The sequence below is a fragment of the Opisthocomus hoazin genome, chromosome 5, assembly GCF_030867145.1.
Source record: "Opisthocomus hoazin isolate bOpiHoa1 chromosome 5, bOpiHoa1.hap1, whole genome shotgun sequence".
Classification (NCBI taxonomy): Eukaryota; Metazoa; Chordata; class Aves; order Opisthocomiformes; family Opisthocomidae; genus Opisthocomus; species Opisthocomus hoazin.
In genome coordinates, this window is record NC_134418.1 from 31208368 (window position 1) to 31221163 (window position 12796).

General features: G+C 59.1%; 1 protein-coding gene across 1 annotated transcript; it reads right to left on the minus strand.

Annotated features, from left to right (window-relative positions):
- Positions 1–5853: 5853 nt before the first annotated feature.
- Positions 5854–6546, minus strand: NEUROG2 (neurogenin 2). Its single transcript, XM_075422092.1, has one exon. The coding sequence runs from the start codon at positions 6544–6546 to the stop codon at positions 5854–5856; it is 693 nt and encodes a 230-aa protein (XP_075278207.1).
- Between the last annotated feature and the right edge of the window lie 6250 nt (positions 6547–12796).

Here is a 12796-nt window from a genome sequence, read left to right on the forward strand (position 1 = left end):
GCCAAGCAAAGCAGCGCCCCAACTTCCACTGCAAAGCTGGGGGGGGATCAGGGGCCAGGCTGCAAAGCTGGGGAGGTCCAGGAACTGGGCAGCAAAGCCGGAGGTCCAGGGACCTGGCTGCAAAGCTGGGGGTCCAGAAACTGGGCTGCAAAGCTGGGGGATCCAAGCACTCACATTGTGTAGCAGGGGTGGGACCCACGATATGGCTCTGGTCCCTTCCCTGAATTAAACTGGGTGAGCACCTTGCCAGGCTCCCCGGGCAGCCGAGTCCCTCGGGGCCGATGTGGCTGCGTGAGACTGGGATGCGCTGCTGCCAGCGTGGCCGGGAGCACCGGTATCCCCTGCAGATGCGCAGCCCCTTCGGCGACGCCAGGCTCACATGCACCCCCCGAGCCCTTCCTGCCCGCCAAGTACACCCACCAGGGCTGTGACCCTCTCTGCCACCCCTTAACCCTCCTCGCTTCTCCTGCCTCCCCCGTCCTCGGGTGCCTGGAGGACACCCATCCCGTCTTGTTCCGTGAGAGCATCGCGGGGAGAGCAAGCCGGGCACAAACCCAGACTTTCCCCAGCCACCTGCAGCCCCCTGGGCAGGATGGGCAGCATCACCCTCCCTGGGGGGCTCCCGGACCCCTGGTACCTCCCCTCACCTGATGGTCGGAGCAGCAGCTGCTGCTCATGGCTTGTGCCACGGGGTGCTGGTCCCCCTCCCCGGTGAGCAGCCCTGCTGCCAGCTCCACAAGCCCCCGGGCCCCAAACCACACTCCCATGGGTGCTGAAAAACCCCCTCCCCTCCTTCTCGTTCCCACTGCATCAGTCGGGGTGCAGCGAGGTGGCTGTGGGAACAGGACCTGCAGATGGTAAAAGCAAACCAGAGAGGGTAAGGGTGGGCAACAGGACCCTTGGAGCCCGGGGGAGCTCAGCGCTGCTGGGAACGGAAACGGCAACGGCCTTTCCCCCAGCAGCTGCTCTGCAATACTTCTAAAGCAGCCTGAAAACCAAAAGGTGGCTTGGTTTTTCTTTTTGTAGAGCTTAAAAGCTGTTGGTGTATTTGATGGCATCAAATCAATTCAGTGAGAAGAGGCGATGAGACGCTGATCTGAAGAGCATGAGCCCGAAATTTGAGAGCTAGCCCCGCTATGCAAAAAGCAAGCAAATGAAACCGGTGAGAGGTCGAGTCCCCAGGGAGACAGCGGTGAAATGCAAAAAACCCACCCCAATCTGTGGGGAAAGCTGGAGCCTGAGGCGAGGCTGTGGGAAGGCGAGCCCCACGGACCGTCCTCCGCCTGAAGCGGCGAAGGGCTGAACTTGCCTTCCCTGTGACGGAGACGAGAGAGTTGGGAGGGAGTTAAAGGACAGAGGGGGGACACAGAGGCAGGGCACGGCTGGGCTGGAGACTGTCAGCCAAATGTCTGGCCCGGGACGCCAGGCAGCAACACCAAGATTGCGTGGGAACTTGCTTTTCATCTGCAGAGAAGCGTATGCCCTTTCGTAGACAAAAATCTGTTTCACAAATGTTTTGGGATGGGCTCCCTTTCCATTTCTTTAAGCTGCATGCATGCTTTCCTACCAAAGTCAGAAAAGGTGTAACTGCTCAATATCCCAGCTGATCAGTCCTATCAGATAAAACAACATTATGCAATAGCTGATGTATCCAGTGTTAAAAAAAGCAGCCAGTGTGTGCTTAATCACTTAATGTCATATACATTTCAATAACAGGGCTGTCAGAGCGCACCGCAGGATGCCCCCCCCATAGCAGGTGAACCCTCAGGTCCTTGGTTCCCAGCACACCAGTGTTACTTCTTCACCATCGGGAAACCCAAGCACCACTGTGACCACAAAATCATTTAATCAGCAAAACCTGGCGAGCGACGGACCCTGAACCCCAACCCGAGGCACCTGAATTAAGGCTTTAGGAAGCTTGGTTTTTCAGCTAGACCCTTCACGCTGGGCCTAAATGCCTTCAGATTTACCTAGAAAGCTACTCAAGCTGAATTTAAAGGCCTCCCAGGTCTTCTGCCTTCGTTTGAGTCTCGGTGAGCATCCAGGGTCTCAGCAGCGAGGTGCCCGAGCCCGAAAGGCCAGCTCTCTGCCTCGGCTCATAGCTCTTCGCCTCGGAGGGAGGGCGAAAGCTGCGCTTAAAATCAGCTGAGGGCTGTGTGGGGACCGCTCTGTTTAATGCTGGCGATACATCGAAAGATTTATGTCTGACATGAAAGCAAGCAAGCGCGAGCCCTTGGGGTGCGGCTGCTGTCACACCGGCACTAGTTTGGCTTCTTGTCGCTATTCTTATGCCAAGGAGGGCTGTAAACCCCCTCGGGGGCCATAGAGCTGCCCCTCCAGCTCTGACGGCGCGGAGGAGCTTTTATGCCAAAATACAATACACAGAAGGATCATAACCACATTTTTTTTATGGTGAGGTGCTGCCATGGAAACCTCCCCCTGGTTTTGTGTTCCATCTGAAGAGATGCTTTCCCATCCCGCATCCCCCGGTCCACTTCCAAGTTCTCTGTAATTGTTGCTGGAGCTGTGGGCCAATTTCCCAACGCTCTGGGGAGCGGCAGTTCCAGTCGGGTCTGGAGCTTCCCATCACCTCCAAAAATCGGTCCTCTGAGAGAACAGAGGGAAATAAAAGAAAAATGGAAAGAGGGAGACAAACTCTTTCAAGCTTAGAGTGAAGAAAGAGGGAAACAAACTCTTTTGGCCGCATTCAAAGGAAAAATTGGGATGCAGGTGAATGGGTTAGGCAACAAATCCAGCCTCTCTGGCTCATCTTTTGCCCGTGCTGCCGCTCGGGCCCGTCTCCTTCGAGGGCATCTCCAGCTGAGCCCAGCCATGCCAGCAGCCCTGCCTGGGGACCAGGGAAGGTTCGGCCTGCGTGGCTCCCACCCCGAACCCTGCTAGAAGATCCCTCTCCCAAACCTCCCCGCTCCATCCTCCAACGCTACATGCGCTTTTTCCCACGGTGGTTCCTGTCGCCATAGCCCCGGTGGGACGGGGGACGCTCCCACTGACGGGGTCTATGACAGTACCTCCAGGATGATGGACCTGGCAAGAAGCAGCGTCCCTCCCCGAGGACCGCGGAGGGAGCATCCCGGTGCTGAGCCACCGGGGACATCCCTCCCGCTCCTGCGTGGCTCGCCAGCGAGAGAGCAGAAGCGCATCCCATCCAGCCCGGCCTTTTGAAGAGCCGAAGGCACCTACTCCAGCACCTCTTAAAAGCGGGAGAGAAATCGCAAAGGACAATGAGGCCCGACCAGAAAAGACGGAGAGGGCGAGCGAGGCGCTAGCCTTCTTTTTGGCATTCCTGGAGTTTAATCATTAGAAGGGGGTCGTTAAAAGAGAGCGAGAGTGAAAAAACCCGCTCCCGACAGGCTGCCCCACACACTGCCAGCGGATTGAAAAGCTCCCTCTTGTTTTGTTCCTTCTGGCCCGTGGCAGATTTGGGGGGACACAGCTTCATCTTGCTGGCCACATCAAAGCAGTGATTATGCAAATGCGCCCACTTTTTTTTTAAGGAATTATTTATCACACAATAACCCCCCTGCCAGGGGGGGAAACAATAGATCAGGCTAGATAGCGCTGCTCGCCCGAGGCTGCGGGGCCGGGGGGGCGAACCCCCGCGTGTTTTATTGGCCTAACCTAATTTCACTAATTCTCTTTTCACACAATTTGGGTTGGTTTTTTTTTTCTCTTCACCCTCCCCCCTCCCCTTTTGGGGACGTCGCTCCAAGGACTGAGTTTCACACTCCCAGGCTCCAGGGGGCACCAGGGGGGATTCATGTGCTGTGCGTTTTATTTAATTAATACATTCAGGCACCTCCGCTGGTTTTTAATGATTTCCAGGTGTTTGTACCCAGAAGTCACAAAGTGCTCCCAGGCACGTGGGGGTGATGACTGAAGGGCCTTGGTGGCCTCCAGCATCCCCCTGCCGTGGCGATGTCCCCAGCCGTGTGCAGTGTGCGGTCCCCTGGGGCGGCCGAGGGGTGCTCGGAGCCATCGACCCCAACCCCTGGGACTTGCCCAAGACTTGGGTTTCCTCCTTCCCTCAGAGAGAGAAAGGAAATTCTGAGTCTTAAAACCCATAAATTTTTTTTTTCTCCATAACATTTATTCCCTACGGCCTACTCTGCGAAATCTGGGAGCCGTCAGCCGGAGGAAGTGCGATAAATAGTTTATCCATCCATCACGCTTTTGCTGCGCAGCACCTTCCATACCAAGTAAAAGAGCAGTAAACTCCCACCAAACTTGTATAAATATATATATGTGTATATATATACACGCACCATGCTTAATGCTGTTTTCCTTCACGATGTCATCAGCCACATGCGGAACCCAAGAACAGGAACGAAATGCCATGAGGGCGCGGAGGCCGAGTGATGCGCGTGTTTCTGACGGGGCCCGTCCCCTCTAGAACCAGTCTGAGGCATCACTTGGCTGGGAAGATCTGAGATTTTTCTCGGTTTGGATCCACTTCTCCCAGAGCAGCTTTTCGCCCAAGGACTGCCCCCCTCCAGCCCCACCCTGGGACTAAGCTGACAGCCCCGAGCGTTGAGTCTAGTTCTTTTTCTGCAGAAAAATGGGGTTTTCTTTTAAGAAGCCCAAGGAAGTTTTAGGAGTGAAAACGTCCACCAGCCTGTCGGAGACCCCACTGGCTCCCCGAACCCCTCGCTCTGCTGCGCTCCTGCCTGAAGACGAAGCTGTCACCAGGGCACCATGCGAGCGGCGTTTTGTCACCATGGGGGCCCACGGGCGCAGGCAGCCCCCGGTCTCACCGGAGGCGAGGACAGGCCCCGGACCTCAGCCCCATCGCTCCCAGCAGACGGCATGTCAAGCAGAAAGAGCAGCAACCCCCGAGTTACGAAAATTAGAGATTTTTATTTATATTTTATCACAAGAACAATCCCTTTGCTCTGCAGCTGTAAATACATACTAGAATAAACTCTGTAAATTATACAAAAAAATACATATTTTCCATGAAATCTTTCTTTATAATAAATAAATGTGAACACGTGTGTGGCTGATCGCTGTAATGTTCCGTGTCTGTTTAGGTTTTCAGTCTGTTGATTTATTTTTAATCTCCTGAAAGAAGGGGGGAGTTCCTCGTCCCCTAAAGGTCGAAATAAATAATGCATGAGGAGGTCCTTCCTCCCCATTTCCCCCCCCCACCTTCCCCTCCCCTCCCCTTCCCTCTACATTTTTTTCTTTTGAGAGAGGGTTCAGCCTAAATTTCCACGCTTGCATTCAGCCCTCACAAAGCCTACAAATTATACAATGACTTCTAACCTGGACCTCTAACGAAACAATTTACTTTTTTTGTCGGGTTGTCCCCGTCCCCCCTCCCCGCCCAGCCGACGACGACCTCCCCCCCCAACCTCCCCCCCCCCAACAAATCATAAGGGACAGATGGCAAGGGGGGGGGGGAGCGGGCGAGACACACAAAAGCCCCGGTGACAGATCTGGGAAAACGGGACAAAGTGCAGATCGGCGAGCGGGAGGGAGGTTTGGTTTGGCAGGTGCCGTTCCCACAGCCCGCCCCGGGCGGCGGGGCAGATGCCGCAGCCCCGGGGGGGGGGGGGGGGGGGGGGGGCGCGAGCAGAGCATCCCCGGGGTGAGAGCATCCCCGGGTGGAGCACCCCCGGGGGGAGCATCCCCGGTGTGGAGGGAGCATCCCCGGGGGGAAACAGGGAGCATCCCCGGGAAGAGCGTCCCCGGAGGGAGCATCCCCGGAGGGGGGGGAGCGTCCCCGGGGGGAAATAGCGAGCATCCCCGGGAGGAGCATCCCCAGAGGGAGCATCCCCGGGGGGCGGGGAGCGTCCCCGGGAGGAAACAGGGAGCATCCCCGGGAGCGCCGGGCTAGAGGCAGCAGCGCCGGGGCAGCGTCGTCGGGGCGAAGCGTCCCGGCCAGTGCTCGGGGTCCGAGGCGGAGCCGGCGGGGCTGGCGGGGGATAAAGTGCAGGCGTAGGGGGAGGCGGAGGGCGCGGGGCTGCCGGCGCCGCCGCTCCAGGAGGACGCGGGCGAGGGGCTGCCCTCGGCGGGGCCCCCCCCGGGCCCTCCCGCCCCCGCCTCCGGGCCGAGCCTCCCCGCCCCGGCCAGCCGCAGGGTCTCGGTCAGCGCCCAGATGTAGTTGTGAGCGAAGCGCAGGGTCTCGATCTTGGTGAGCTTGGCGTCCTCGGGGAAGGTGGGCAGCACGTCGCGGAGGGCGTCCAGCGCCGCGTTCAGGTTGTGCATGCGGTTGCGCTCCCGGTTGTTGGCCTTCAGCCTCCGGCTCCGCTTGATGCGCTGCGCCGTCTCCGCCGTCCGCACCGACCGCGGGGCTCCGCGGGACCGCCCCGCCCGCCGCGCCTTCCCCTCCGCCCGCCGCCGGCCCCGCCCGGCCGCCGCCTCGGCGGGCCGCGACGGGGAGGCCGCCCGCAGCTCCTCCTCCTCCTCCTCCTCCTCCTCCTCCTCCTCGGCGCTCGACGGCAGCGACGGGGCGGGCGAGGCCAGGCCCAGCAGCCGCAGCTCGTCCTCGGCCGCCGGCGCCGGGCCCTCCGCCTTCACCAGCATCCTGCCGGCCCAGGCGGCGGCTGGACGGTTCGGCGGCCGGACGGGGCGGGGGGCGGGAGCTGCGGCGGGGGGGGGGCGCTGGCACGCGCCCGGAGGCGGCGGCAGCGGCGGAGCGGCCCCGGGCCCGGCGGCTGCGTGTCTGGCACACGACCCTCCTTAACACCCCTTATATACCCGGCGGGGAACAATCAAACCTACCCCCGGGGCCGCCCCCCCGCCGCGCCCCCCGCGCCCGCTTTTCAGGCCGGGGGCCGCCGCCATTGGTGCCTCGCGCTCGGCTGGAGCGTGCCGCTAATTTATTAATGAATGACGGGGGGGGGGGGGGGGGGGGGGGGGGGCGCGGGGCGCAGCTGGCCAATCGGGGCGCCCCGCGCGCCACGCGCGCCGGAGCCGGCTCCCTTTCAGGCGCTTGGCTGAGGGGCGGCGGCGGCGCCACACGCACGCGCGCGCACACGCGCGGCCCGCCGCCTCCCCGGGGGGACGGGAGGGGGGGGGGGTCCTCCCTTCGCCGCCCCCCCCATCGTCTCCGGGTTTGGCGGGGGGTTGAGGGGGGATCGAGGGGCGCAGCCGTTCCCCGAGGCCGGGAGCGGGGCCGCCGGGGCCGGCCTGGCCGCTCCCCGAGAGCCAGAGGAGAGCCGCGGCCCCGCTCCGCGCCGTCCCACACGGACCCTCGGGCGCAGCGTGGGCTCCAGGCGGCTGCTGAGAAACCCCCTCGCCGCCTGTCCGTCCGCCTCTGCACCCCGGTTCCCTGCCAGACCACCCTGCGGGGCAGAAAGCCCCCCTGCACAGCCGGGCCTGGCGACCTGGTCGCGGGGGCAGCCCAGCTGTTGGCAGAGCCGGGGCGTGTAACCCACCGGGGTGCCCTTCTGCCCCGACTCCTGCTGCCAGCCCCGCCATCCCCGTCCCGACGCAGTGGTTTTCTCCGCAAGGCTGAGCACGAGGTGACCGAGGACAAGTCCTCGCGACCCTCCCGGCCCCAGGCGCGCTTGTGTGGTCTGCGGCCAGCGCCGGCAGAGCCAGGGCCGAGCTGCTCGGCCGAGAGCCGTGGGGCCGAGAGCCGTGGGGCCGAGAGCGGCGGGGGAGAGGGAGCGCTGCTGCCGCCGCCGCCGCTGCCTGAACTGTCCTCCAAGGGTCAAACTGTTCAACTTCAGCCCCTTTGCCGGACTCAATCCTGCTTTGCGGGAACAAAAGGCCGAAGCAGGCGACGATCAAGAAATGGGAGCACAATGATTTAAGCTTATCGTGCAGCCCAGGAATAAAGGACACTGAGCTTGCGTGCAGGAGAGGGGGAGACCTTCAGAAGGGCTTTGTTTGCTCTAAGAAGATTGAACTCTGAGGCGACCCAAATGGCCCTAAAAGTTTAGGGTCTTGTGTTGCTGAGAGACCTTTGGCTGCGGCCCGTCCGCACTTCGACCTCACAAGTTGCAAGCCAGCCCCAGTGCCTGGCCGGCCCCAGGTGAACGGGGCCACGGCACTGCCCAAGGGGGACACAAAGCTGCAGGGATGGGACAGCCCAAGGCCTCCCAGATCTGCCTCCCTGGGCCCGGGGCCCCCTCCGTGGGTTTGCTTTGGGTTTGGGGGAGCAGGGCTGCCTGCACCAGGGCACCCCTTGCACCCCGAATCCTGCGGTGCCCAGCCCCGCGGCAGCTCCGGCACACCCCGCGAGTGGGGCGGTTCTGCTCTTAAACTGGGGGTCAGACTACAGCCCTGCTCAGCGGGGTGCTCTGTGGAGGGGAGAGATCGGGGGCTGCTGCAGTGTCCTGTCCCTGTCCCCCCCCGCCCCGAACCAGGTCCTTCCTGACCCCCCCCTGTGCAGCCTGCAGCAAAAAGCGCGGCAGGGAGGGACGGGACGGGGGCCAGCTCCCCGACTCCCGACCCGCACTAGCAAGTTTGGGGTTTGTTTTGGGATCAAGGCGAGGAGGGGTTGTCGTCCCCTCTTCAGAGCACTGCCCCAGCATCCTTCCCCGGCCCCCCCACCCCGGGCGGGCGGACGAGCCCCTCGTCGGGGGCCGATTGTTCCCGGCAGATTTGCATGGCAGGTGCAGGCCTGTGGAGCGATTTTGTCGTCCTGAGCGCCCCCCCCCCAGGAGGGTTTGCCTCCCCCCGCCTTGTGAAAAAAGGCCGCCGGTGCCTTCCTTTCCCATGAAGAAGAGAAGAACCTTGAGGATCGCGTGAACACGCTTCAGTTTTCTTATTCTTTTCTATAGATGTGGGGAAAAGAACAGCCGATTGTGTGAAAACCCCGTTGCCTGCAAAAAGGGACATTGGCCATCCAGGCGAAGGTGCGCGAGGGAGAGCACTAATCGCTGAACCAGGAGACAAATACGATTACCAGCTCCGAGCCTTGAGTCAGAAAGTCTCATAGACTTTAAGATGTTAATCCCCAACATAATCCTTCCTTTGGCGTGTAGGAATAGTGCAGCCACAAGAGTTGTTTTGTTATTTATATTGGCGTTTAATAAAACTCAGCCAGCAGTGAATGGGCTGCCCACTCTCCAATGGTAATTAATTCCCTATTTCAGTGACCCAATTGTGCTGGGATAGAGCGGTGGGACAGTCCCACTGCCCCAACCCGCCTTTGTGCAGCTACACGGCTCTCGTGCTTCAACAGCTATGGAAACTCATTCTTTTGATGTCATTCAATGAGTTTTCCTTGGGCATCTTCTAAACTTCAAGGACCCTTTTCTTTCTGGAGCGCCTGAAAAGCAGGACTAGCTTGACCACCTCTGTAGAATTTAATGATTTGGTGAAAGGGCCTTTTTGGGGGTTTGTGTAAGGAGAGAGAGAGAGAGAAAGAAAATTTGGCAGGCTGCTATCAAACAGGGGGCTATCCAAACTCGAGCGCACCGACCTCATTCAGCTCCTAATTTATACAGGTCTTAAAAGCCACTCTTCCTCAGTCAAAAATCCTTCGGGACTCCTCTTGGCCAAGGCGTTCCTAGAAGGGGCTTGCTAAGTACGCAGATACTCTTGTGTCACACACGCCACGGATCCGAGCCGGGCTGGCGGACGGGTACAGACAAACCACGTTTTTAAGGTGACGTTTCCGTCCAGCAAAGGGAAAAATAAGAAGGTTCTCGGCATGGGTTGTGTTCTTGTCGAAAAGGGTGTCCGGGGCTCTGTCTTTTGGCTCTCGGGGCAGGGCGGCAGCGTGAAGTGGCCGCGGAAGGAGTGTGTGAAACCAACACGCGAAGAACATGTAGTAACCCTGCAAAGTCGCCCCGGCACAGGCAGCCTCTATTACGTCTTTATACACACTTCCAAAAAAAAAAAAAAAAAGGAAAAAAGAAAAAAAAAAAACCCTTCGCAAGTCACAAACAATTCAGGATTCAACTAAGAAAACACAGAGTGAACCATATGGCCAGGGTGGCTCGAGTTGGCTGCATTTTCCCCCAGACAAAGAAGGGATTGAGAGTTGAAGGAAAGGAGAAAAAAACCCCAACTTTCCGGCTGATGAAGCTGTTGTCTGGAGGCAATGATCCCAAATCTCCAGGCTTTATTCCAGGCTCCGACTGAGACGTGATATGTCATATGATTAGCATCTTTCATATTTACAAGAGTAGCGCGGGCTGCCAGCCTTTAGAGAAAGGCGAGAGAAAGAAGGGGCATATGCTGAAATGGGTTTAGCATTTGAAAGAGAGAAAAGGGAGCGGATAAATACACTTAAACGAGGATTTAGTTTTACTCCCGTTGAGTTCTAATGGGTTGTTGATTGAGATTTTAGGGAGCTGGAACAGAGGTGTCAGCAGTAATTTAAAGGCGCTGTTCAGCCCGCCGCTGCTCCTGCTTCCCCCCCCGCCCCGCTTCTCTTCTACACAGCCCCTCGCTCTCCGGCGCCGGGAGCGGAGCTGCTGGGGGGAACCCGCGGCCGTCCCGGAGTCCCGCCCGCTGCCGGGTCCGTCTGGCTTCCGGGTCCGTCCCGGTGCCGGGTCCGTCCCGTTTCTGGGTCTCCCCGCTGCCGTGTCCCCCCCCGCCGGGCCCCCCCCGGTGCCGGGTCCCCCCGCGGCCCCCTCCGGGCGGGCGAGCGGCGCCACCTGGCGGCGGCGGAGGGGGATGGCAGCCCCGGCGGGCACCCTTGTAACGTTACTCTGTGTGTGTGTGTCTCTGTCTGTGTGTCCCGGTGACGCTCAGCACGGCGGGGCCCGGCGCGGCCTTCTGGGTCCGGCTGCCCGCAGCCCCCCCCCCCTCAGCCCGGCCTGGAGGTTACTGGGGGGGACACACGACATCTCCCACTTCTCTGGGCAACCTGTGCTGGTGCCGCACCACCCTCTCCGTAAAAAATGTCTGCTTATGTCCGGTCTGAATCTGCCCTCCGTAAGTTTACAGCCGTCACCCCTTGTCCTGTCGCTACAGACCCTGCTCTTTCTTGTAAGCCCCCTTTAATATGTCAGAGGGCTGCGCTAAGGTCTCCCCAGAGCCTTCTCTTCTCCAGGCTGAACAGCCCCAACTCTCTCAGCCTTTCCTCACAGGAGAGGTGCTCCAGCCCTCGGATCATCTTTGTGGCCTCCTCTGGACCCACTCCAACAGTTCCATGTCCTTCTTGTGCTTGGGGCTCCAGAGCTGGATGCAGGACTCCAGGTGGGGTCTCACCAGAGCAGTGTAGAGGGGCAGAATCCCCTCCCTCGCCCTGCTGGCCACACTCCTTTTGACACAGCCTGGGATATGGCTGTCTTGCTTTTTTTTATGGTTGATCTAATAAATGACGAGCACAAAGCCGCAGGCTCTTCCTCAAAAGCGGCCTTTGCAAAAGCACCTGGGCAAGAGCCTGAGAAAGCCGTCTTAGACTGACAGCCAAGAACACAGGTAGGGCTCCAGGCGGGCACTAAACCATGCTCTTCGCCTTTTGTTTCCAAAGCCAGCGAGTGGTGGCTTAAGGTTTAGCCATTGCAGACAGCCGGGGTGACATTTAACGCAGAGAAGCCGACCTCACGCAGCCCTCCGGTTCCTGCGGGTGACAGTCTTTGTACGGGTTGGTGGGACTTGCTGCCCAGCGTGAGCTGCAACTGCTTGGGGACAGGAGCGCAGTTACGGCTCGGGACGAGGGGTGAACGCCACGCTGGGGAAGGCGAGTTCCGCAGGAACCAGGGCCTTTCTGGCACACAGCAAGGAGGCATCGGATTATGGCCAGAAGAACACACTGTGCCTGTCGCAGGCAGAAACTACAGGTTTTTTCAAGGTAGGAAACCACTACTGCCTAGGATCAAAGCCATGACCTGTGTAAAATCTGGTATCATCTCACTCAGCCGAGAACCGTCAGAACGCCGTTGGAAGAAACAATTCAGAAACTCCACCAGAGGACCAAGAACTTGTCCCCTCTGAGCAGGGCAGCGTCCTTCCCACGGCCCTGACCCTCGCCTCCAGAGGGTGACCAGGCGAAACAAGGCTCCTGCTCCTATCCGCTCCCACCCCACACACATTGACTTCCCTGTCAAGAACCCGTTTGTTCACTTAAAATGGGCTTTCCTTCTTTCCCCTGTGTCCCCTCTCCTGGGACTAACCAGTGCCAGGGCTAACCAGTCCCACTGTCAGCTCCCACACTGCAGGCGTTCTGAAGCTCAGCCTTTGCCACAATTCTGATGCCTTTCGAGGGACGATGGCACCGCTGAATGTGACAAGCTGCTCACCAGGCCTTTTATTTCAAAGCTGCATAAAGAGAAGGCAGAAGAGTCTTTTGCGTAACTGCAGTGCTGCTGGGATGCCTGCTCCAGGGCAGGCTCTCCCCTGTGCCGGAGCCCTCTCTGGAAGTTCAGCAGCGTGGCGGCAGCCTCTGGAGATGGCCCGACACCCACACTTAGCCCGCTTCCCCCCACCGTCCGTGCGCTGGCGGCTGAGCCTCCTCCCCACGCCTTTGAGACAGCCGGCTGACAGACTGGTGCCCTGGGAAAGATGGAGAACTTTTTGTCTTGTCAAAGGGTTTCTGACACAACAGCACTCTTTTTCCAACCCAAAATCATTCAGCTTTTTTGTAGTTTTGAAACACAGCTGGGTGGTCTTCTCCTAAAACCTCTAAAAAAAAAAAATCTAGATACAGGTCAGTCCATTCTCATTTGGTTTTGTCGACATCCAAAGATTTAGTAGACCAACGACACGTATTTTCTCTGAAGAAATGACTCCATGTTTTATTTAACCTTTTAATAGTTTTAGCCATGCTCCTTCCTAGGTGTCACTGATTTGTAAACAACGCAAGATGACAGAGTAGTCCTAAGATACGATGTTACTTGAATCTGAAGAACAGCGAAACGCTAATACT